Genomic DNA, 24519 nt, shown 5'->3' with positions numbered 1-24519 from the left:
AGGGGTAGACAGACCACTCGCCTGGCTCGAGCGGCCCAGGCTTCGGCCTCCAAAGATACTCGCCCACAGATGGCTTCTGCTCCTGAGGCTTTGCCGCCACCAGAGACTGTGTTGTCATCTCCCCCCCAGTCCCCTCAAGGGGCTGGGGACGATGAGATCGATATAGATCGCCCTGATTCCGCTCTCTCGGCCTCGGTGGTATCCTTAGGCCTTGATCTCTCTCCTCCTCATGACGCCTATGAGGTGGACCCTCCTTCGCCTACCGACAACATTCGGGCTTTCTCCGAACAAATGATTAGAATGGCCGACGCCCTGGGTCTAGAAATCAAACAGACTTCCAAGGCAGTTACTGACCCAGTCTTCAAACGGGTCCAAGCCCAGGCCCCTCCAGCCACGCTGTTGCCATTTTTGCCTTATCTCCTAGATGTCATCCAATCTTCGTGGAAGACTCCTTCCTCGATCCCTCCTACCTCGAAGAGAATCGAGTCTTGGTATCGTACAGATGACGACACTTTAGAATGGCTTAAACACCATCCCGACCCGAACTCCATGGTCGTTAAAGCTTCTCAGTCTTCCGGCCGTGAATCCACTACCCCTGCAGACAGAGAGGGCAAGAGGTTCGATGCGGTCGGTCGAAAGCTCTATTCCGGAGCTCTCCTACTCTGTAGAATGGCGAACTATGGGGCTTGTATGGGGGCATACCAGCAGATCCTTTGGGAGAAAGCTCAGCCCTTCTTCTCTAAATTGTCGGATGAAGACCGGTCCGTCATGTCCACCCTCCAACAAGAGGCCGATTCGTTAGCGCATCATCAAATCCAGATGGCTAAGCATACGGGCGACACGGCCGGCAAGATGATTGCCCACGCCATTGCTATTCGTCGCCACGCCTGGCTGAGATCTTCCGGTCTGTCTTCCTCCTCAAGGCAGGTCATCGAAGACCTCCCCTTCGACGCCATGGGCCTCTTTAACTCTGGCACCGACGACAAACTAAAAACCAACCACGACTTTAAAGTTCTGGCCACTAAATGCGGCGATCAACCCCAGGTTCACCGCACCAAGTGGTTTCCTCAACGCTTTCGACGCTTCCCGCCTCCTTCTTACCGCCATCAATCCTTCCGGCGTCCCTCGGTATCAAACAACCAAAGTCGCCAGCAACCCCGTCGGGCCGCTCAGCCACAAAGACAACGCGGCCGAGCCACCCCCACTGCTGCTCAACCTCTCCGGCGTTCCTGACGCCATCTCTCTTTCCAAAGACTCTTTCTTCGGTACCGATGCAGCTCTCATGCCTCCACACCCCTCCCCTTCACCAAATCAGCCTCATGGTCTCTTTCTAGACCGCCTGGCTCCCTTCTTTCACCGGTGGAAATCTATTACTTCAGATGCCTGGGTTCTCAAAATTGTCCAAGAAGGCTATGCCTTGGAATTCGAAGAACTCCCGCCCACGGGTCAAGTCCTTCTCTCCAACCCCTCTCAAGAAATTCTCGCAGAGGTCGACGCCCTTCTCGCCAAGGGGGCTATTCGGCCTTCTCCATCGGTACAGGACCCTCAAGGCTTCTTCTCCAGATACTTTACGGTCCCGAAGAGGGGTGGGGGCCCCCGCCCAATTCTGGACTTACGCATGCTCAATGTCTTTATACGTCCAACCAAGTTCAGGATGGTCTCCATCGCCTCCATCCTCCCGATGCTTCAACGCGGAGACTACTTCGTGTCTATAGACCTTCGAGACGCCTATTTCCACGTGGCGATTCGAGAAAACCACAGACGCTTCCTCTCTTTCAAAGTTCTCGACCAGACCTACCAGTTCACCGTTTTACCCTTTGGCCTCGCTACGGCCCCAAGGGTCTTTACCAAAGTCGTCGCTGTCGTGGCTGCCCACCTCCGGCTCCAAGGGATCACAGTCTTTCCATATCTAGACGACTGGCTTCTGGTCGAATCCGACCCTGCCCTTCTCCGACGTCACGTCGACTACACCCTCTGTCTTCTAGAATCTCTCGGTCTTCAATTAAACCACGACAAATCTCACCTCACCCCGTCGAACAAGATCTGCTTCATCGGTGCCCTGTTCGACTCAATTGCTCAAACTGTCTCCCTTCCGTTCGACAGGTTTCTAGCCCTTCGCCAACAAATCATTTTCTGCGAGACCCACCGGAGGGTTCGGGCTCGATCCATCCAGGTTCTGCTCGGCCACATGGCCTCCACAGTCTTCACGACCCCGTTCGCCAGGCTTCATCTCCGGCCTCTTCAAAGGTGGTTCATAGACGCTTTCAAGCCATTCCGCCACCCCAACTCGAGGTTTCTCTCGGTCCCGCCTCACGCTCGTCGGTCGCTTCTCTGGTGGAAGTCCCTCTCCAACGTTTGCAGGGGTCTGCCGTTCCACCCGACCCCTCCCTCCACTACCATAACCACGGACTCATCCAACTTCGGCTGGGGAGCCCACATGAAGGGTCTCACTGTTCGGGGCCTTTGGTCTCCCTCCGAGAAGACAAATCACATAAACTTTCTCGAACTCCTTGCTATCTTCAAGGCTCTGAGAGCCTTCTCACGCCTGATCTCCCAGACATCTGTACTCATTCAGTCAGACAACACGGTAGCAGTCTTTTACATCAACAAACAGGGTGGCACGGGTTCAAGGAAGCTGATGCTCCTCTCCTCCCAGCTGTGGCATTGGTGCATAGCCCGCAACATCCAAATCTCGGCGATTCACCTTCCCGGGATCCAGAACAACTTGGCAGACGCCCTCAGCAGGATGACGACTTCCTCCCACGAGTGGATGCTCGACCCCGAGACTCTTCTTTCTCTTTTTCTCAAATGGGGCTTCCCCACTCTAGACCTTTTCGCTTCTCCCGAGAACGCTCAGCTGCCCCGATACGGGGCAAGACTCCCCCCGTCCTCCTCTCCAGGCTGCCTGGGAGACGCCTTTCTTCTGGACTGGTCGGCGGAACCGATCTATCTCTTTCCGCCCTTTCCTCTGATACCGAAGGTCCTGCAGAATCTCCGGTCGGTACCTACGTCGGCGATCCTGATAGCTCCAGCCTGGCCTCGTCAATCTTGGTTCCCGGCTCTTCTCCATCTCTCCAAGGCGACCTTCTTCACTCTACCTCTTCTACCACACCTCTTATCCAGGGAGAACGGCCAGATCCTCCACCCGGATCTCCCCTCTCTACATCTCACTGCTTGGAGGATTCTCGCCTGACCTCCCTCCCGCAAAACCTACAGGAGGTCCTCCGCGCAGCTCACAAACCGGCTACAACCAGGGCCTACACTTATAAAGTCTCTCGCTTTCGCTCCTTTCTTCGCTCCCGAGGAATTACTGTTTTCCCAACCTCGGTACCGATTGTGCTGGACTTCCTTATGTCTCTGGCAGACCAAAAACTTTCTCTTGCCTCTATGAAATCTTACCTGGCCGCTCTATCCTGGTGTTTTCAACAACATGGTAGACCATCTCTATTCTCCGACCACCTTGTCAAGACCTTCTTGAAAGGATACAACAACATCTGCCCACCGACTCAACCTCCTACTCCAGGGTGGAACCTCGAGCTTGTACTTTCCCAGCTTACTGCCTCTCCCTTTGAACCGCTGGCTTCGACCGACCTACGTCTCCTTTCTTGGAAAGTTGCCTTCTTGGTGGCCATAACCTCAGCGCGCAGACCCTCGGAGCTGGCGGCCCTTCGGGTCGATGAACCCTACCTCCGCTTTCATCACGACCGCGCCGTTCTCCGTCCGGACATCACCTTCCTTCCCAAGGTGGTCTCTGCTTTTCACCTTAACCAGGACATTGTCCTTCCCGCTTTCTTCCCAGACCCCTCGTCTCCCCTTGAGCGGAGACTGCACCTCCTTGATGTGCGTAGAGCACTTCTGTTCTACCGGGACCGTACTAAGGACATTCGAAAGACCCCAAAACTTTTTGTGGCCCATGCCCCAGATAAACTGGGCAATCCTATTTCTTCTCAAAGACTCTCACACTGGATTGCTCAGGCCATTGAACTGGCCTATGAACTAGCCAAAAGACCTCCTCCCCCGTCGGTTCGCCCGCGTTCGACGAGAGGTCTCTCCACGTCGACTGCCTTCCTAAGGGGCATTTCCCTGGACTCCATCTGCAAGGCAGCGATCTGGTCTAACCCCCTTACATTTGTGTCTCACTACAGGTTAGACCAAAAAACTTTGAAGGATGCCGCCTTTGCTAGGGCGGTTTTATCCTCATGCTTGTCCTAACCTTCTGCATTTATGACTTCTATGTGGGTGCTTTTTTCTCATGCGACCCTCTTCTTGTTTTTTCCTGTTTGGTACATGTTTGCACTACTCTCCTGATGATCTGTGCCTTATTGCTACTGCCTTTCCCCTCAGGGAAATGATGTTCTCCTGTTTTTTTCACATGTGCTCTTAAAGGGTTATATCATGCCTGACCGAACTGCTTTCGGTGTTTGGCGTGTGTTTGATGCAATACCTTAATGGGTCCTTGGACCAGGGTTTCTTTGATGTTTTCATGTTTAATAAACATATGTTTGGACAGTTTTCTCGTTGTCAGGGTTTGCTTAGCCCGCCTCCGAGACCTAAGCTTGCTAGTCTCCATTAGTGTGCATTCACAGAGTACACGAAGAAAAAGGACAGGTTGCTTACCTGTAACCATGTTTCTTCGAGTGTACTCTGTGAATTCACACAAGCCCGCCCTTCCTTCCCCTCTGGCAAACCCTCTTCCTTTCTCGTTGCCTTTGCGGCGTAGGAACTGGGGAGGAGACGCCGAGGGCTGCCTTATATGCCCTCCGGGGACGGAGGGGCGTGGCTACCGCCAAAATTTAAACTTCAGCTTGGGAAGAGTTTCCGTTGGGACCTGCGCAGGCGCAGCCTCTCCATTAGTGTGAATTCACAGAGTACACTCGAAGAAACATGGTTACAGGTAAGCAACCTGTCCTTTCAGAGTGTCGTTCTTTATTCACTGTCCTGATTTTTGAGGGTTTAAAAAAAAAAAAACCAAAAAAACTGGTAGCCAGATTTTATTGATTTTCCTGATTTCCTCCCTTGTGTTGAAATTGTCCATGTGCTTGTGGATTTCAATGGCTTCTCTGTGGAGTCTCGCATGGTGGTTGTCAGAGTGGTCCAGCATTTCTGTGTTCTCAAATAATATTCTGTGTCCAGGTTGGTTCATCAAGTGCTTTGCTATGGATGACTTCTCTGGGTGAGTTAGTCTGCAGTGCCTTTCACGTTCCTTGATTCGTGTTTGGGCATTGCTGTGTTTGGTGGTCTCTATGTAGACTTGTCCACAGCTGCATAGTATACAATAGACTCCTGCAGAGGTGAGAGGTGAGAGCATATTATTTGAAAACACAGAAATGCTGTACCACTTTAACAACCACCAAGGATTTGGTTCAGTTTTCAGTTCCTAATGTTTGGAGGTTGCTGTGGATGTATGTGTTACTGTGCTTTATGGGTCATCTCTCCTCAAATGACTTGACGGTTTCCCAATTGGGAGAAGAAATCTTATTTTCCCTTTTAGGATTCCAATCCAGAATGATCTCCACTAGAATAATCAAGCTCTTCTTTTCCATGACAGGTCAGCAAGACAGGAGCTGAGGGTGCTGTGTTGGATGAGGCCAAGAACATCAACAAGTCTCTCTCTGCGCTTGGCAATGTCATCTCAGCTTTGGCTGAGGGCACGGTAAGCATTACCTACCTTAGTGACAAGACCTTGGGTGTTATCCACACCTAAACAAGGAAAAAAACTCTGCTGCAGTTAGAAATCCTGCCAAGGAGCTATGCACAATCTTATAAATAAATTAGCTATTGCCAAAATCTTTCTGAAGCCTGAATTCAGGAGTCAAGATTCAGTGGATTTTAAAATTCAATATTTTTTTTAGACCTTAATGTTTTTGGAAGTGTTTGGAAATATAGATAGCTAATATACAAGTGGATGGTTGTCTTGCATTGACTTTTGGCAGCACAATTATGGATTCTACAGAATTGAAAGAGAGAACATTTACAACCATATCGACTCAGGATCAACCCTTGGGAGAAACAACAAGAATTTTAAAATTAAGTGATGCAAATTATGAGAAGGAATATTCTGTTCATTGGACTCATGGGAAAGGCATAAGGCCTACCATATGAGAGTTTGGCAATAGAAATCCTATTACCAGTCAGCAGATGTTAGGATAGATTGAAAATGTACATCTGTGTGAAAAACCCTATCTGAAACCTAGATAGCTTCTGCAAATCAGTGTAACCAATGTTGAGCTTGGTCAAACAGTGGTCTAACTTAGTATAAAACAGTGGCCATGCTGATACAGGATTCTAGGACTTGTACTATAAGCTCTGAACTTTTGGAATTTGGAAAACTCCTTATCTTTTTGGAGATTTTATGATCTTTGGAAAGGCATGACCTTGTCAGAAGTCACAACCTTTTGAAAAGTTATGCCATAACATTTTGGTAACCTTTTTGGGAAAATGGCATTCACCAGCATTCATACAAGGCAACTAGTATATAGTTCTTATTGAAGTCTAAACCAAACTGTTTTAAAATGGAGTCTGAGTCCTGAACAAACCCAGTTCTGATCACATGGTCTGTAGCTCCTCCCACAATAAAGAGTTAAGGTAAAATTGCATACCAATGCACACATATACAATACAGTAAGCAATCTAAATTATATACACAACATATAACTAGTGGCGGCTTGAGAAGGTTGCTATTTCCAACATGAACACTATTGGTAGTTCCAATTCAAGCAGATATTTTATAATAAATAAAATTAATTTTTGCCATGAACTAGATATGTGTCTTTCCAACTTCTCCATATGTTGTCTTCTGTAGAAGGGTTATGTGCCCTACCGTGACAGCAAAATGACGCGGATCCTGCAGGACTCCCTGGGTGGAAACTGTCGCACGACAATGTTTATCTGCTGTTCCCCTTCCAGCTATAATGATGCTGAGACCAAATCTACTCTCATGTTTGGACAACGGTAATGAACCTGTCCTTTATTCTGTCTCTTTCCTTGAGTTGATGTTGGCTATTATGCTGCTGTTGCTTCACAAGGGAAAAGCCAAGACCTGGTAAAATAGATTGATATGGGACTTACTAGCTTCTGGGAACCTGCAGGGAAAATATAACATTAATTTTCATAAGCTGCTTTGAGTCTCTTTGGCAGAAGGAAGATGAGATGTAAATTGAATACATACATAGATGCCATGATTCCAAATCACTTTAGCTATGTCCCCACTGTAGCTGAATGTGATTTAACGTTAACTCCTATTCTTTTTGCTTTACTGGAATCACCATGGGAATTGTAATATGGTGGGGGTGAAGGATGAAATATCTTACAAACCTCTCTGTTACTTAATTGAAGTACTCAAGATTATTTTTGGTGTTAAAGTCATACTAGTTAGTCTTGTATAAAGTCAGTATATGTTTGCCATATATGTAGGCCCTTAGATTATAATAACAAAGACGTAGCTTGGGCTAACGTCATGGGAACTCATCTGCAGTCTGCTTGCTTTTAGACCAGTAGTTCCCAACCTGTGGTTCACAGACCACCAGTGGTCTGCAAGAACTAACATATGGTTTGTGGCCTTCTATTACTACACCATTGTAATGACCCATGGACCATGCCCCCTTCCTCGTGGCCATATGCCCATGGACATTAGGGATAGTTTTTGGGGTCTGATGCTCCACTTTTTGAATTTTTTTCAACCTCAGCTCCTTTCCCTTCTTCTTCTTCTTTTTTTTTTTTACATGAGTATTAACAAAATCCACGGATAATAACACAGCCCAACTAAAAAAAAAATTTCTTGGTGTCTTTGTTTTTAGGCCTGTTCCTGGGGTTATTTGTGGTGCTGATTCAGAAAATTGCACTGGATAGACCACATCAGCTCTAGATTATTAAATATGGTTTTCTGTGGGTGAGCAGATGGTGACTACTGAGTGGCATATGTTCTGTATCAGAAATTAAAACTGATGTGGTCTATTCAATGCAATTTTTTGAATCAGCACCCCAAATAACCAAACTGAACCTAAAGTTGACCAAAAACTGATTTGTAACCCTTTTGGTACTAATGTTGGAGAGTGGTCCCTGGTCAAAGTGGTCCCTGGTTAAGTGGTTCCCAGTCAAAAAAGGGCTGGAAACCACTGTTCTAGGCCATTAAGATAGGTCTGAGTTCTCTAAATGCAAGTCATGGTGCTGTTGGTTTTGAAGAGATAAAATTAGAAATGGACTATCACTCACAAAAGCATATGCTATAATGAATGTTATTCTGCTGCACCTTAAAATCCTATGGCACTTTTATGTCTAGCAATGCATGCTAGCATTTGGCACTATTTAGGATATTCTGAGATTCTGTGTTGTGTGTTGGGCTAGGTTGTGATGTTAGCCTATCTATATTATGTTAGGAAATGCAAGTTTTGGCAGTGCTAGGAAGAAAATAAAACAAAAATAATTATATGGCATAAGCCTGGTGCTATAATACATTGTTTATAACCCCCACCCCACCCCACCCCAAATTCTTTGTTGTTCTGCCTTAAATATTTTTTTGGATGGAAGCTAACATAGAGAAGCACCATTTTGATTAATAGTGATTTTCTCCACTTGCTAAACATCACTTCTCCTTCAGTCAAAATGCTTACTTACTAGAGGACACGTTGGAGCAGTTGATTCTGCTGTCATCTGTTCATATATTTTGGGGAAGGGCAATTTCAGAGGAAAAGCTTTAGTTCATTAGTAGAGCAATGCCTTGCATGCAAAAGCCACAGATTAAATCTCCAACGTCTCCAAAGAGGGATGGGATTGACACTGCTAATCAGTGTCAGCAATGCTGCATTCAATGGGCCAGTGGTTTGACTCATTCCAAGGCTATGCTATGCTCCTGGGACCATGAGTCTGCTCCGCTTCAGATCTGTGAGGATGACAGATTCAGACCAGAAATAATAAATGGATTGTAACAGACTGAAAGGTGGTCAGCAAGGATGGGCACGTATTTATCCAGTCCATGTCAGCAGCATTTAAAGGCACCTTCTTTATGCTCTCTGCCATTTTAGGGCCAAGACAATCAAGAATACAGCATCAGTGAACTTGGAGTTGACAGCAGAGCAGTGGAAGAAAAAGTTTGAGAAGGAGAAGGAAAAGAATAAAGTCTTGAAGGAGACAATTGCCAAGCTGGAGGCTGAATTAGGCCGCTGGCGCAGTGGTGAGCCTAAATGTGCTGATCAGAAGAAAGATCATGTTTGTATTGTTGAATCGACTCTTGTTTGCTCGTTTTTCTCTTCCTTTCACCTCTCCTCTTCGAATGTAGTGGGTTTTGCAATTGATACATCCCCCTTTATTTTGCCCACGTGTAGACATAGAAGTAGGAAATATCCTCTGGAACAAATGAGCTTGTTATTTCCAAAAAGCATTTTACATTTCCTCATCATTCAGGATGATAACCATTGTGCAGACCAAGGACAGTTAAGGGTCAATGAGAATAAAACATTGTTTTTCTAGACAAGAATTGTGACCACATCTGGATCCAGGGACAGTGACTACTGATTTTTGCGAAATAGAAGTAAATAAGTCAATTTGTCTTCTTAAACCAGTGCTGCTTGTGTAACCTTGAACACCAAAAATGTCAGACCAGTGCACGGTGCAGTTCAGTCAGTCTTGTTCAGTGTAAATTTGCAGTATGGTTTTGACTCAGCATTGAACAGGTAGCAGAAACATGACTGAGGCTGGATCTATACTGCCCTATATCCCAGAATCTGATCCCAGATTATCTGCTTATCCCAGATTATTTTGCAGTGTAGACTCAGATAATCCAGTTCAAAGCAGATAATCTGGGATCAGATCCTGGGAGATAGGGCAGTGTCGATCCAGCCTGAGAACACAGAATCCAAGGAAAAGCCTCAGATTCCTGTCCTCCAAACCGAATAAGACAAATGCATGATTTTCCTATTGTGACATCAGGTTCACTGTAAAAATCACTTGTGAAGGTGGCAAAATCCATCTGTCTATCTGTCTGTCTGTCTGTCCATCAATCCATCCACACATAGAGAGAGAGAGTTAGTTCAGAGCTACCAAGAGCTCTAGCCATTGTGGAGAGGGGGAAAGACATAGTTACCGCTATGCATAACGAACACCTTCCTACCCAAGCCCCCTGCCCCACTTCACCATCCAGTACATTTCCTTCTTTGCATCACTTTCCCTTTGGCATCCAATGGTAATAATGAAATGTTTGGGGGCACAACATATCTCATGAAAACTTTTCATTTATATATTTTAAAAATATGATTTTCAAGATAATAACATACATTTCTAATTTTTTGACATTTCCCATTATGTTCTTGCGACACACCTAAACACTGCAGTCAACACACTATTGTGTTGCGACACACAGTTTGGAAAACTCTGCCTTAGTCCTTCTCAAATATAGAACTGGAGTGCAATAACTGGTAGTTATAAAAAGAGTGCCATTTTCCAAAACCAAAGTATGATTTGCCAGGTATCTAGCACTCTGATCTGTCACTGGGAGCCTTTGTCAGAGTGACTATGACCTAGACTGTGGACTTGAAAATGATGAGTGGACAAAGACAGCCATGTTGATCCTTGTCCTGTTCTTCTATGCCAATGTTTGTTAGGTGAGAATGTCCCAGAAACAGAGCAACTGAGTGATGAGGAGAAGGTAGTGCCTGACATCTGTGATGAAACACCTATTAATGATAATAACTCCTCCATTGTGATCCGGATCTCAGATGAAGAGAGACACAAATATGAGGAGGAGATCCGTAAGCTCTACAAGCAGCTTGATGACAAGGTAACTTTTGTTCCCTGATCTACAGCCCATTTTGGGGTAAGTTTCCAGCCTTCATCTCTGTGGATAACATGCTATTCTCATTTATCTAGAAACTTTCCAGAGCCAGCTCTAACTCTAGTAAATCAAGAGTAGGGAAACATAACATTTTACTGCATAGTAATGTTACTATATTTGGTCAGCATTCTTTGTTGTGAGAGATACGGTACGTTACACTCGAACAATGTCTGACAGGCTACCTGTGATGCAGCTTGCCGTCCTGTTGCCAGTGTTGGACTACCTTTCATCTGCTTCCAACCACTTGTCCTTTGCCTCAGCAAAATGTTTTTAACTGGTCCTGAGCCCTTTCTTGAGGTTTTTTGGTGTCTAAAAATCATCCCTCATTGGATGGCCGTGCGGTGGCTAATGCTGAATTGTTTTATTTCCATCCAGGATGATGAAATTAACCAGCAGAGCCAACTGATGGAGAAGCTCAAGGAGCAGATGCTGGACCAGGAAGAGGTGGGCAGTGTTGTGTCTCTTTGCAGAAGTGATTTTTGTGCACAGGAGATATTCATAAGCATATAGGCTTGTATGTCACATCCACCCTCTATCCTTTCTCTCTATGTGTCATCTGCTAGCAATGTTTTTCTTAAGTCTTGCATTTAAATCATGCAACCATACAGATGTTGTTGAGTTACAACACTCAGCAGAACTAGCTAGTGAAAACACACCACCCATCCCTGTTTTCGCCTTTCCCTCCATGATTGTATGGGGTTACACAAGATTCTCCGCTCAGCAGTTTATCTTCACAACAGGTTAGACTGGGAGATGATGGCTGACTTAAAGTTATCCTCTGAGGTCCATGGCTATAATAATAATAATAATAATAATAATAATAATAATAATAATAATAATAATAATAATAATACAACAACAACTTTATATTCCGTCGTATCTCCCCAAGGGGACTCAGGGCAGATCACAGTTTACATACACAGCAAACATTCAGTGCCGTTTGGAGACAGGACAGAACAAAATAAGACAGACAGAAGGAGGTATGTAGTCGTAAGTCCAGTTTTTTTGGTGCATTGGAGGTTGAGGTTGCGCTCAGATTCAGTCACAGGGAGTGGTGTTGCTTCATTCTCTATGACGAAGAGCCATCAGGACTTCCTCCTTCCACCTTCCTCTCGGTCACCGCATTTCTGGTCTTGCTATTTATGGTGTCGTAAAATACCTCCCCTGCAATTTGCGGTACCTAATTTATCTACTTACAGCTTATAAACTATTTTCAAACTGCTTAGGTAAACAGCGAACTGGGTTTGAGGTCGAGCACTCACCCCTACCGGGCTTTGAACTGACCACTTTTCGGTTGGTAGATCTTATTACTGCTGGTGATTTACCAGCTGTGCTACAGTCCAGCCCAACTGGGAATTTACGTTTGGATTTCCCTGGCCCAATTCTGGTGCTCTGGCCATTTTACTGCTCTGTCTCCCAGCACACTGCCTGATTTTTTTTCTGGCTTCTACTGTCACTGCTTTTGCCTTGCTTCTTTCTCAATCTTCTTTGACATCTTTGGCATGCTTAGGTTCTAACCTCACTGTCACTTTCCCTTTAGCTGCTAATGTCAACACGTGGAGACAATGAAAAGGTGCAGCAGGAGCTAAGCCACCTGCAATCAGAAAATGATTCTGCCAAGGAAGAAGTGAAGGAGGTTCTGCAAGCTCTGGAGGAACTGGCTGTCAACTATGATCAGAAATCGCAAGAGGTGGAAGAGAAAAGCCAGCAGAATCAGTTGTTGGTGGATGAACTGTCCCAGAAAGTGGTAAGTACTGGGTTCTTCCAGGGGTTAGTTAGGGCCCTTCTATATTGCCATATAAAATCCAGATTATTCTATTTGAACTGGATTATATGTCAGCGTAGACTCATATAATTCAGTTCAAAGCAGATGATGTGGATTGTCTGCTTTGATAACCTGGATTATATGGCAATGTAGAAGGGGCCTAAGACAGACATCGAGTTGCTGGAAGAGGATCAGAGCCATACTGTATTTTGTTCTAGTCTCTTAAGACCAGACTTAATTATGTATTGCCATAGGAAAAATACACAGTCTAGAATCAGATGCAGATTTCATCTTCCTGAGAATTGGGTATTCCCCCCCCCCCCGCCACCCCCAACAAAGTACCAAATTTCTCACCCTCATGGATGCAAAGATATGTTTGAAAATATGTGACATTTTCTGCTAAAATCTCTGGAACTTGCAGGATAGCTAAACAATAATTCCTGTAGCGGAGATACATCTCAGATCACTACATAGCTCTTTAACCCTACCACCCATAACGACAATATAAATTATGCAAAATAATAAAAAATACAGAATAAATTATTCAAGGGAAACTGAGAAACTGAAAGCTGGTTTGCATAATTTATGTACAATGTAGAATTCACTTTCCTATGTACAGATTTTCATCTTGTGTGTTTATGTGTGCATGTGTGTGGTAGTATTCCTGTTATTTATGTTTATCCATCGCAGACTAGTTACCTAAGCATCCAGCATGGTTTACAAACAACTGAAAAACAAACAGGGCAATCTTTTTATGTTTATAATAAAAAGATACATCAGAGGCATGGGAAAGGAGGAAGAATAATGTTAATAGTCTTTCTGCAGGGCTGTTACTATGACCCTGTTTCTATCACATTTTCCTATTCTGCAAGCTGTTGGAAATGACAGCCTTTCTAGAGGGACTTTGCTTTGAGCCAAGTGCAACCAAAACCCCGAATGTGTTTTCAGAGCCATGGCTTATCTCTGGAAGAGAATGTTGATAAAAAAAATGATACTATAGGAATACTAATATGGTGTTTTGTTTTCCTCTAAGACTTGGGTTTGCAGAAGCTCATCTACAATGGAGAAGGAATTTGGAAAGGATGCACAGTTCCTTCCCCTCAGACCAAAAGAGTAGTATATGCCTTTGTTAAAAAATGGAGAGCCTATCTCTTGAGTTGGCTTAGCTATATAAACCTCTTTTCTTGCAGGCCACCATGCTATCTTTGGAATCAGAATTGCAGCGGCTCCAGGAGTTCAGTGCGCATCAGCGCAAGCGTATTGCAGAAGTGCTCAATGGCCTTATGAAGGATCTGAGTGAATTCAGTGTCATTGTGGGCAACGGCGAAATCAAACTGGTAAGAAAATGAGAGAGAGAGTGGTGATGCTCTATTTCCAGTTCATGTAAGGGGTTTTAAAAAAAAATCTGAATTGCCACTGAATTTTGAGGGTACGATTTCCAGAGAAGGAGGAAAGCTAGGTGTCCAACACATGTTGTGTTGAGAACTGTGTGTGCCAATCTGTTGTCTTTTTTTGTGGGCACGAAGGAAGGATCTACACAAGATTCTCGGGTCTGCTTGCACAGTCATTTGATCTCTTTCCAGTTTTGCCTCTATCTGAAAACATGGCAAAGCAATGTGTAATTTGCAGTCAGTCAGTGTGATATCTGGAAGTCTGTGTTTCAAGTGATGCATGCAGATATCAGAAATTAATGGTTCGGAAAATAGTGTTATTAAGATTCTTTGTAAAATGGGACTGGGAGTCAGATGCCCCTTCAGATGATGTTGAAAGGTTTCTACAGTATCAGCCTTCTTCCATATCCTGGTTAGTAGTGAGCCATGGTGGAAGTGATAGTTCATCTACCTCTGGGGAGACATAATTCTCTAGTCTTGCTGTGAAGAGTTGGGTCCCTTCCACACAGCTGCATAAAATCCCACATTATGTTGTTGAAGGCTTTCATGGCTGGAATCACTGGGTTTCTGTGAGTTTTCCGAGCTGTATGGCCATGTTCCAGAAGCATTCTCTCAGGAGCCCAGAAAACTCACAGCAACCCAAATCCCACATTTTCTTCATTGAACTGGAATATATGGTAGTGTGGACTCAGATAACCCAGTTCAAAGCAGATATTGTGGGATTATCTTCCTTGATATTCTGGGTTATATGGCTGAGTGGAAGGGCCTTGAGTGAAAAAAGGTTGAGTTTCTGCTATTGTTAATGCTTCTATCTGTATGTGCCATGTCACTGAGTTCCATGTCCAAGACATATCCTACATTTTCAATATTTCCAGCCAATAGAGATTAGTGGCGCCATTGAGGAGGAATTCACTGTTGCTCGGCTGTACATCAGCAAGATCAAATCGGAAGTGAAATCAGTTGTGAAGCGCTGCCGGCAGCTGGAAGGACTACAAGTCGAGTGTCACCGCAAGATGGAGGTGACAGGTCGGGAACTGTCTTCCTGTCAGCTCCTCATTTCTCAGGTCAGCCTTGTGGAAACAAAGATGGTTGTCCTGGGGAAAGGGGGCTTTGAGAACTGGCTATAAAGAGGGGGAGGTGAGAGTTCTCAGATATTCTTCCCATCTGTCTAAGAAATTGTGAATTACCTTAAACAAGGCTTGGCTTTGGTCCAATCAGAGGTGCAAAGGGAGAAGAGTTTGGGCGAGGGAGTGTTTTTAGATAACAGTTCCCAGAATCCTCCAGTCAGTATGGCCAGTGACCATGGAAGCTACAAACAGGTTTTTTTCCCAAGCTCTGATTGGAGGAGGGTTATATTTTTCAGGAGAGGAAATGGCTCCTAGACAGCTGAGGTGGGAAGATGCTTCACATTTTTGAATAGCTTCCTGTAATCTGATGTCCTCTACTGTTATTAGACTAGAGTTCCTATCATCCAAGCCAACAGATCCGACAGTGGCAACAATTACGACAGTGGTTCTCAACCTGTGGGTCCCCAGGTGTTTTGGTCTATAACTCCCAGAAATTCCAGCCGGTTTGCCAGCTGTTAGGATTTCTGGGAGTTGAAGGCCAAAACATCTGGGGACCCACAGGTTGAGAACCACTGAATTATGAGTCTGGGGTCCACCACATCTAGAGAGAGCTGCAGTTTAGAGCCTTATATGCCTGGATGCTTAGTTCCTAGGATTCGTCTTCCAATTCCAGTTATGTGACTCTGGAGACAGGTTGAAGAGAATGAACCATGTGCTCTTGAAAATTAGTGTAACAATGGGACTGGGAATATGAGTGATGCTCATGAAAGGGAGCTCTCAAATGATAAGAGACAGCCTTCTTACAATTGGGAAGAGGTACAAGGCGGGGATGGAGCAGAAAACACCTCCATGGCTGCGATCCTTGAATGCAGTGCTAAATCCAAAATTTAATGAGGAAAAGAGAACCCATAGGGAGTACCTAAGCAAAGAAAAAGGGCAATGGAAACTAAAAGGGAGAGAAGAATTAGGGATAAATGACTGGTTTCGTTACTTCCAACTAAACAACAGATTTATGAAAGATAATAAAGTAGGATTTCCCCAATGAAAATTATAACTGGAGAACATTTTGGAGAAGGGTAATAAAGGGCTAATTTCCAGATTATACAGATACATTTTAGGATAAATAAATAAATATACTTTATTTATATTCTGCTCTATCTCCCTAAGGGGACTCAGAGTGGATTACAGGTACATATATGGCAAACATTAAATGCCGTTATACAATTGACAACGACAGACAGTACATACATAAACAGAGGCAAGGCTTCCCTCTTTTCAACTCCAGCTGTGCTCAACTTGGCCATAGGGAGGTGCTGTTGTTTCATTTTTCATGCCGAGAAACCTGTTGTCCAAATACGCCTTTCCTTAACTTAGAAGATAATAGAATAAAAATAGCAATGATTTCATGGGCTAAATATTTAGGGAAAAATATTAATTTGGAAAAATGGGAATATTTATGGAAAAGAGGTTTTAAATTTTAGATAATTGGGTCCATTAGAGAAAACATGGATAAAATGTTCTATAGAAGTTATATAACTCCTGAGGTGATAAGCAAAATAGATAAATCCAATTGGGGGGAATGCTGGAATGCAAAATACATAAAGGCACCTTATTCCACACTTGATGAACTTGTAAGTAAAAGGTAAAGGTTTCCCCTGACGTTAAGTCCAGTCATGTCTGACTCTGGGGGTTGGTGCTCATCTCCATTTCTAAGCTGAAGAGCCAGCGTTGTCTGTAGACACCTCCAAGGTCATGTGACCGGCATGACTGCATGGAGCGCCGTTACCTTCCCGCCGGAGCGGTACCTATCGATCTACTCACATTGGCATGTTTTTGAACTGCTAGGTTGACAGGAGCTGGAGCTAACAGCGGCCACTCACGCCGCTCCCGGGGTTTGAACCTGGGACCTTTCGGTCTGCAAGTTCAGCAGCTCAGCGCTTTAACACATTGAGCCACCGGGGCTCCGAGGACCTATAGTCTATAGATTATTTCACCAAGTGCTTTATAAGACTGATATTAATTACTGTTGTTTTATATCTGCAGCTATTGCTGTATTTTACTGATCTTAACGAGGGGTTTTTGTAATGTGTGATGTATATGTTGGCTGTTAATGCTTTATGTTATTATTTCTGCACTTTTTTGTATTTTGGGTGTTTACACCTTTGTAAGCTGCCCCGAGTCCCTCTGGGAGATGGTGGCAGGGTATAAATAAAGTTTATTATTGTTATATATTAAAGGTAGACTTTAAAATAGCAGCAAGGGGAAGTTATTAATATAAAGATAAGGGTAGGTTTCAATGAGATTTTAGTCTCTCACTGAGTGGTGTCGGAAGTCATGGGTGGTGGTTCATGGGTGCGGGAAGGGGGTGAGTGTGGTTTTCTTTTACATTCTGTATATTACCTTTACACAATAAAAATTGAATAATAAAAAGGGAGCTCTGACTTACTCGCCGTTCTTCCCCTTCGTTTCCCACCCAGCATGAGGCCAAGATCCGCTCACTCACTGAGTACATGCAGAGCGTGGAGCTGAAGAAACGGAACCTGGAGGAGTCCTATGATGCGCTCAGTGAAGAGCTGGCTAAACTGCAGGCTCAAGGTATGTATTCCTTGAATAAGTTGCATCTCATCAAAGACTTAGTGCCACCCCTGGAAATCATCCTTTGGTGATGCACATGGCTTGATAAAGGCACAGTGCTCTTGCTCCAGGTTTCAGTTTCTGTGTTATCTCCCATGATTCTATCACATGTTGGATGCTATCTGTAAGTTGCCAATTATTGTTACTAACTAAAGTCCTGCTCAGCAGTTGGCATCATTAAGCTCCTTTTGATTTGGCCCTCCAGATTCAATTGAAGTACAAATTATAAGAGTTGTAGTTCAAAACATCTGGAAAGCTCTCAGTTACATATCACTCACATTGGAAATTAATTTGAGCAGCCACATGAAAAATCAAGATGAGTTGGGTAAAATTTCAAGCCAGGTTAATCGAACTACTGTTGATCTTCAGCCTCACTGAGCTAATATTGGCCTCACTCAATAGATGCTTCTACTCTCACACAGAAACCGTGCATGAAGTGGGCAAGGAGCAGGACCTGATCCAAGATACAGATGAAGTCAAAGTAAGTAGAGAGTCTTTGGTGTGTTTCTTTTACTATCTTGGGATCAGCCAGTGGCAAAGGATGTGTGGAGTTGTAGTTCAGTAATATCTGGAGGTTACTGCATTTTCCATTGCTCTGCTCTTGCGTGATGGCTTTGCCCACTAACAACTCTCAGCAAAAGGGAGAAAAGCTGACAAAGAAGTCAACAAACTCTAAGGAAGAATGTGCATATCCTATGTAGAGCCAGATCAAGATGTGAGTGATACCGTTTACCACAATACCCTGTAAAGAAGCCACCAGAGCAATGATTGAATTTTACTTCCACACTGGCTGCCTTCATTGAATCTAAGTGCAGAAGGCAAGCTGAGAGGGTAGAGAACAGACTGTGCAGTACACATACCACTCCGTCCTTCCACTATATCACCACCACTCCAGCCTCATAGAATCTTTTACCTGAGGCAACTGCCTCATTCTCTTTAATGGTGTCTGTATTCTTAGCTGAGTATCACAAAATTAAGTAAACAAATCAAATGGGAACTAAAGCAGAACACAAAGCATGAGTACACTGGTTAATTGAAGGAGACATCGTTGGGATAGAATCATAGAATCATAGAATAGTAGAGTTGGAAGAGACCTCATGGGCCATCCAGTCCAACCCCCTGCCAAGAAGCAGGAAATCGCATTCAAAGCACCCCCAACAGATGGCCATCCAGCCTCTGCTTAAAAGCCTCCAAAGAAGCAACCTCCACCACAGTATGGGATAGAGAGTTCCACTGCCAAACAGCCCTCACAGTGAGGAAGTTCTTCCTGATATTCAGGTGGAATCTCCTTTCCTGTAGTTTGAAACCATTGTTCCATGTCCTAGTCTCCAGGGCAGCAGTAAACAAGCTTGCTCCCTCCTCCCTATGACTTCCCCTCACATATTTGTACATGGCTATCATGTCTTCTCTTAGCCTTCTCTTCAGCAGGCTAAACATGCCCAGTTCTTTAAGCCACTCCTCATAGGGCTTGTTCTCCAGACTTTTGATCATTTTAGTTGCCCTCCTCTGGACGCTTTCCAGCTTGTCAATATCTCCCTTCAATTGCGGTGCCCAGAATTGGACACAGTATTCCAGGTGTGGCCTGACCAAGGCAGAATAGAGGGGTAGCATGACTTCCCTGGATCTAGACACCATACCCCTATTGATGCAGGCCAAAATCCCGTTGGCTTTCTTAGCAGCCGCATCACATTGCTGGCTCATGTTTAACTTGTTGTCCACAAGGACTCCAAGATCTTTTTTCACATGTACTGCTGTCAAGCCAGGCGTCCCCCATTCTGTATCTTTGCAGAATAGAGTTTAATAAAGATATTTATGGAGAGTTTTCAAGAAGTGCTGCTGTTTGAAGGGCCCTGGGTTCTCTGTGTTTCTAAGTTGCTTCATTCCTATCACACAGAAGGCCCTGGAAGTGCAACTGGAGAGTCACCGTGAGGCCCACCACAAGCAATTGGCACGGTTGCGTGATGAGATTAACCAGAAGCAGAAGATCATCGATGAGCTCAAGGAGTGAGTCATTCTGGGGCTCATGGTAGTCCCCATTGTCTCAAATAATCAGGATTGTGTGATTCATTGTGGGGCATGGGAAGGAAGGGTCTCATAAGGCTTAGGAGAAGGCTGGGTTTACTCATTTGCCAAAGGTGTGGGATGATGCTATGGGCTGGAATTGACATCAGGTCTGAAGGGTCAGGCCTGACGTGAAGATGGGGAGAAGATGATGATGCAGAGGAGGAAGAGAAAAGGCAGTAGTAATCAAAGGGCTTATTTGGAATAGGAACCAGGAACAATGATGGAAGCAAGAGTGAGCCAAAAGTTACTGGTAGTTTATTCTGGGGCAGAGCTGCTACATAATCCCTCAACTCCAAGACCTATAGCAGGCCTAAGACATTTTGTACATTTTCCCATTTCTATACAAGAAACTGACCAAATAGCCAATTAAATCTTATTTCAGTACTGCGGATGGATAGCATTCTGTCTTAAAACAGAGTTCAGCCAAATCTGCTCTCCTGCCAACTTGGCTCTCTGGTTCTCCAAATTGACACTCCCCTCACTTCCCCATGAAATCATGATTTAGTAGTTCTTAGCTTTCCTTCCATGCCCTCTCTGAAAACTTAGTTACTGACAATAACAGTTTTAAACTAAAATATGCTGGTTATATTTTGGCCCACTCATCACCGGAATGTGCCAGCCAGCAACAACCCATCTGACACTAAATTTGGCCCTCTGCGGTCCCCAGATGTTTTTGGCCTTCAGCTCCCAGAAATCCTAACAGCTGGTAAACTGGTTGGGATTTCTGGGAGTTGTAAGCCAAAAACATCTGGAAACCCCAGGTTGATAACCACTGGTTTAGAGTCTGAATGGGGAAAGTATAGACTGTGGGTCACGTGGTTCCTGGACTTTTGTGGCTCCTGAAACCTACATCAGTCCTTAAACATTTTCTTAATCTCCCAAAATTTTTAAAGGATTCTTTGGCTGTTATCTTCCCGTGAAAATCATCTAAAATTCATATCTAAAGCCTTCCCAAATAGGTGCAAAAAATTGAATTCATTGGCTTGATAGAAAATTAAGACTCATAAAATACAGTTGGTCACCTGCAAGTAGCCCCCCAGTGGCACAATGGGCTAAACCCTTGTGCCGGGATGATTGCTGACTGACAGATTGGAGGTTCGAATCCGGGAAGAGCAGGTGAGCTCCCTCTGTCAGCTCCAGCTCCCCATGCAGGGACATGAGAAAAGCCTCCCACAAGGATAGTAAAACATCAAAAACATATAAGTGTGCCCTGGGCAACGTCCATACAGACAGCCAATTCTCTCACACCAGAAGTGACTTGCAGTTTCTCAAGTCACTCCTGACAATGAAAAAAAAAAAACCTTCTGCCAGTTATTCAGCCTGACCTATCTCATAGGACTGTTGTAAGGACATGGGAGACTTCACCCTGAAGTCATTGGAAGAAGAGCAAAATATCAATATGGTGGAAAAGCTGAAGTCCCAGTTGTATCAAACAGTATCTTGCATGCAGTGTCTTGGAATAGGGACTGTCACAGACTAAAGAAGGCACTGAGGTTATTTTGTTTCCTCATCCATAGCACTTAACATTGTCCTGCTATGTAGCTCTCACTCTCAGGGGTAGGCCTGGTGAAGAGGCATGCTAATCATTGGGCATGACAGCTGACCCTCTCTGTTAACATCTCTGCTTCTTTCCATATTCTGTTTGTGCCCAGCTTGAACCAGAAGTTAGAGCTTGAACTGGAGAAGCTTCGTGCTGACTATGAGAAACTCAAGAACGAGGAACAAGAGAAAGCACAGAAGCTCCAGGAGCTGACGTAAGAAACAACCACCCTCCTTTTCTTTTCTCCCTTCCCATTTTTTTCTGTTTCTCCAGCCATTTCTTCTGCCTCTCCTTTCCTCTCCTATGGAGAAGTCACAAAAGAAGCAAGGTGGAGTTTTTGAAAACAGGCTTCACTCACTAGACCAATGGTTTGAGAATACGTTGCCCTCCAGGGATTGTTGGTCCTCAGCTCCAATGATTCTCCATCATTGGTTGTGTGATCGAGAACAATGACAAGAACAATGGTTCTCAACCTGGGATCCCCAGATGTTTTTGGCCTACAACTCCCAGAAATCCCAGCCACTTTACCAGCTGTTAGGATTTCTGGAAGTTGAAGGCAAACATTATCTGGGGACCCCAGGTTGAGAACCACTGCTCTAGAATATCACATATTTCCATTTTCTACACTGCCATATAATCCAGATTATCAAAGCAGATAATCCACCATTATCTGATTTGAACTGGATTGTATCAATCTACACTGCCATATAATCCAGTTCAAAGAAGATAATCTGAATTTTTTATGGAACTGTAGAAGGAACCTAAATCTACTTAGTGCATTGAAGTGCCCATTGTTTAAGCCTAAAGGAGATCTTGGGTTCAATCCCCAACATCATCAGTGAAAACAAAGAGCAAATGATGGAAAGGTCCTTAATTTTGAAGCTAGAAATATTACCTCATATATCTTGGAAGTGAAACTATTTTACAGTGATTAATTTTCCTGGTAAAAAAGATAATGCTCCAAATTTTGGGTATCTCTTATCTGAAATGTTTGGGACTAGAAGTATTTTGGATTTTAGTTTTTAATTTTTTAAGAATACCTCTATTTACATATACACACATAAATATCTTGGAGATAGGACCCAAGTCTAAATATGAAATTCATTTGTGTTTATATGTACCTTATATATATATATTTTGAAATAGTTTTGTACATGAAACAAAGCTTGTAAACACTGAAGTATAAAAAACCAAAGATGTCAGTATCTTAGCCCCCCATGTAGACAATTTTGGATTTTGGAATGTTTTGGATTTCAGAATCTCAGTTCAGAGATGTTCAACCTATAATGAAAAGCAGCTTCTAGATGTAACTATTATCAGAATTCCCTCTATTCCTTTTCCCCTACAAAACAATTCTGAAAACTTTCTCATTGTACTACCTTTGACACTATTACAGAGTAATTCTAAAATGTACAGGTACAGAGCTGCCTCTTGTTCCCTATGCATGTGCTTAGTGCTGGGAAACTCCCAGTTTTAAGCAGCTAATGTGAATATGTAACACCTTGCACAGTAAACCATCGATCTCTTGCTGAGCAAATGCAAGCACAGAATGTGCTTCTTCATGGTCCCTGTGCATACCTACATATGACTTCTGAGCAGAATATCTCTAAAGCATTCCTAAATTGTGGCCAGGATAAGGTACTCAAATCCACAGCCTTGAGGGGAAAATTATGGTATGGCTTTCTAGCTGTGCTTTAAGTCTTGCTAATTACTTTTGTTTTTCTCTACCACAAATGTCCGCTGGCCAAAGACATTTAGCTGAACAAGACATTGTTCCCTCGTATTCCAAGTACTGGACCCATTCACACTACAGAATTATAACATTATGATTCCTCTTTAACTGCCATAGCTTCACACTATGAAATTATGGGATTGGTAGTTTAGGGAAGGGAAACTAAGAATCCTGAGTATAGTGCCTCATGAAACTATAAATCCCAGAATTCCATAGTATGTAGCCATGGCAGTTAAAGTGGAATTGCAGTGTTGTGACTGTGTAGTGTGACAGAGTTCTGGATACCTGTTATACTATGCTTTTCAACATTCCACATATGAAAACTAGGATACCAGTGACCCAGCAATATGGCAGAAATTATTTCTAAGGAAGATCACAGCAGCTAAGAGAAGCTGCATCTCCGTACATCTGTCTCCTCCATAACAGATCTAAAAGGTATTATACTAAAGAGATCAGGTCTAGGGTTAGGATATGTGATTGCCTCCTACCCAGGATAAATACTGTGCTAGTGTTTGACAGGTTGACAACATCTGCTGATAACATCTGCTTATCCCGTCACTTGCATTTTAAGGATCTAAACCAAAATGCTACCAAATTGCTGCCTCCTCCCCATATTTTCCCCATATCCTGCCCATGTTCTTGACTGCCTCTTGCCTGTGTTTCTTAGATTTCTGTACGAGCGACATGAGCAGTCCAAGCAGGACCTCAAAGGGCTGGAGGAGACCGTGGTAAGTATCAAAACAGACATAAAGGAAGCAAAAGGAAGGTCAACGCCCAGGGTAATCTCATCTGCCCTCTTCTTCTTTTAATGTACCACTCCAGGCCCGTGAACTCCAGACCCTCCACAACCTTCGCAAGCTGTTCGTTCAAGACGTCACAACTCGAGTTAAGAAAGTAGGTGGCTCTTCCTACACTCCAAATCTAGCAATTAGATAGTACATCCTTCCAGATGTGCCAGACTCCGTCTTCTATCACCTCCTGCCAATATGACCAGATTGGCAAGTGGTGAGGGGACTTGTAGTCCAACCAGAGGTCACTGGATTGGATGATATTGCTTTGTCGCTTTAAGCTCTAATATACATGGCTTCAGGAATTTTGCAGTGTTCACAACACCACTCTGAACTACATCAAAAATAATTAGAGCAATTATTTACAGAGGCTAGATATATTATTCCTCTATTGTGGACTGGAAAAAGGAATGAGCTAAGACTGCAGGATGGTGACTTGCCTGAAACCACTAGTCATGTTTACTGATGGGTGAGATTTAAGCTGAGGCTTTCCTGATTTCCTATTCTTAGCCCTACTTTACATTACCCGTTCTCCTCTGAACTCCACAGCTCCATTGTCAGGTCTATCGTGTTGCCCAGTGCTTTGTTTTTAAGGCTACAGCCTTGGGGTCTCACACTCTCGCCTTTCTCCAGGCCACATCCAGAGGTTCAAGACTTGCACACAGGGCTGGATTAACCATTAAGCAAAATAAGCACACAGAGAAGTGAGGACA

General features: G+C 44.0%; 1 protein-coding gene across 2 annotated transcripts in view; it reads left to right on the top strand.

Moving 5' to 3' along the window:
• Positions 1 to 24519, top strand: part of kif5a (kinesin family member 5A) — a 96431-nt gene that overhangs the window by 56478 nt on the left and 15434 nt on the right. For both annotated transcript variants that reach the window (XM_003223624.4, XM_008115066.3), the window contains exons 9-22: positions 5549 to 5653; positions 6803 to 6951; positions 9021 to 9169; positions 10596 to 10771; positions 11201 to 11269; positions 12366 to 12572; positions 13781 to 13927; positions 14857 to 15045; positions 17526 to 17643; positions 18105 to 18163; positions 19577 to 19686; positions 21399 to 21500; positions 23686 to 23746; positions 23841 to 23912. In XM_003223624.4, the coding sequence (XP_003223672.1) occupies positions 5549 to 5653; positions 6803 to 6951; positions 9021 to 9169; positions 10596 to 10771; positions 11201 to 11269; positions 12366 to 12572; positions 13781 to 13927; positions 14857 to 15045; positions 17526 to 17643; positions 18105 to 18163; positions 19577 to 19686; positions 21399 to 21500; positions 23686 to 23746; positions 23841 to 23912 (1713 nt within the window). The remainder of the gene's footprint in view (positions 1 to 5548; positions 5654 to 6802; positions 6952 to 9020; positions 9170 to 10595; positions 10772 to 11200; positions 11270 to 12365; positions 12573 to 13780; positions 13928 to 14856; positions 15046 to 17525; positions 17644 to 18104; positions 18164 to 19576; positions 19687 to 21398; positions 21501 to 23685; positions 23747 to 23840; positions 23913 to 24519) is intronic.

Source organism: Anolis carolinensis, chromosome 2 (genome assembly GCF_035594765.1).
Source record: "Anolis carolinensis isolate JA03-04 chromosome 2, rAnoCar3.1.pri, whole genome shotgun sequence".
NCBI classification, from domain to species: domain Eukaryota; kingdom Metazoa; phylum Chordata; class Lepidosauria; order Squamata; family Dactyloidae; genus Anolis; species Anolis carolinensis.
The sequence above is the reverse complement of the archived record's forward strand: the minus strand, read 5'-3'. Positions and strand labels throughout refer to the sequence as shown.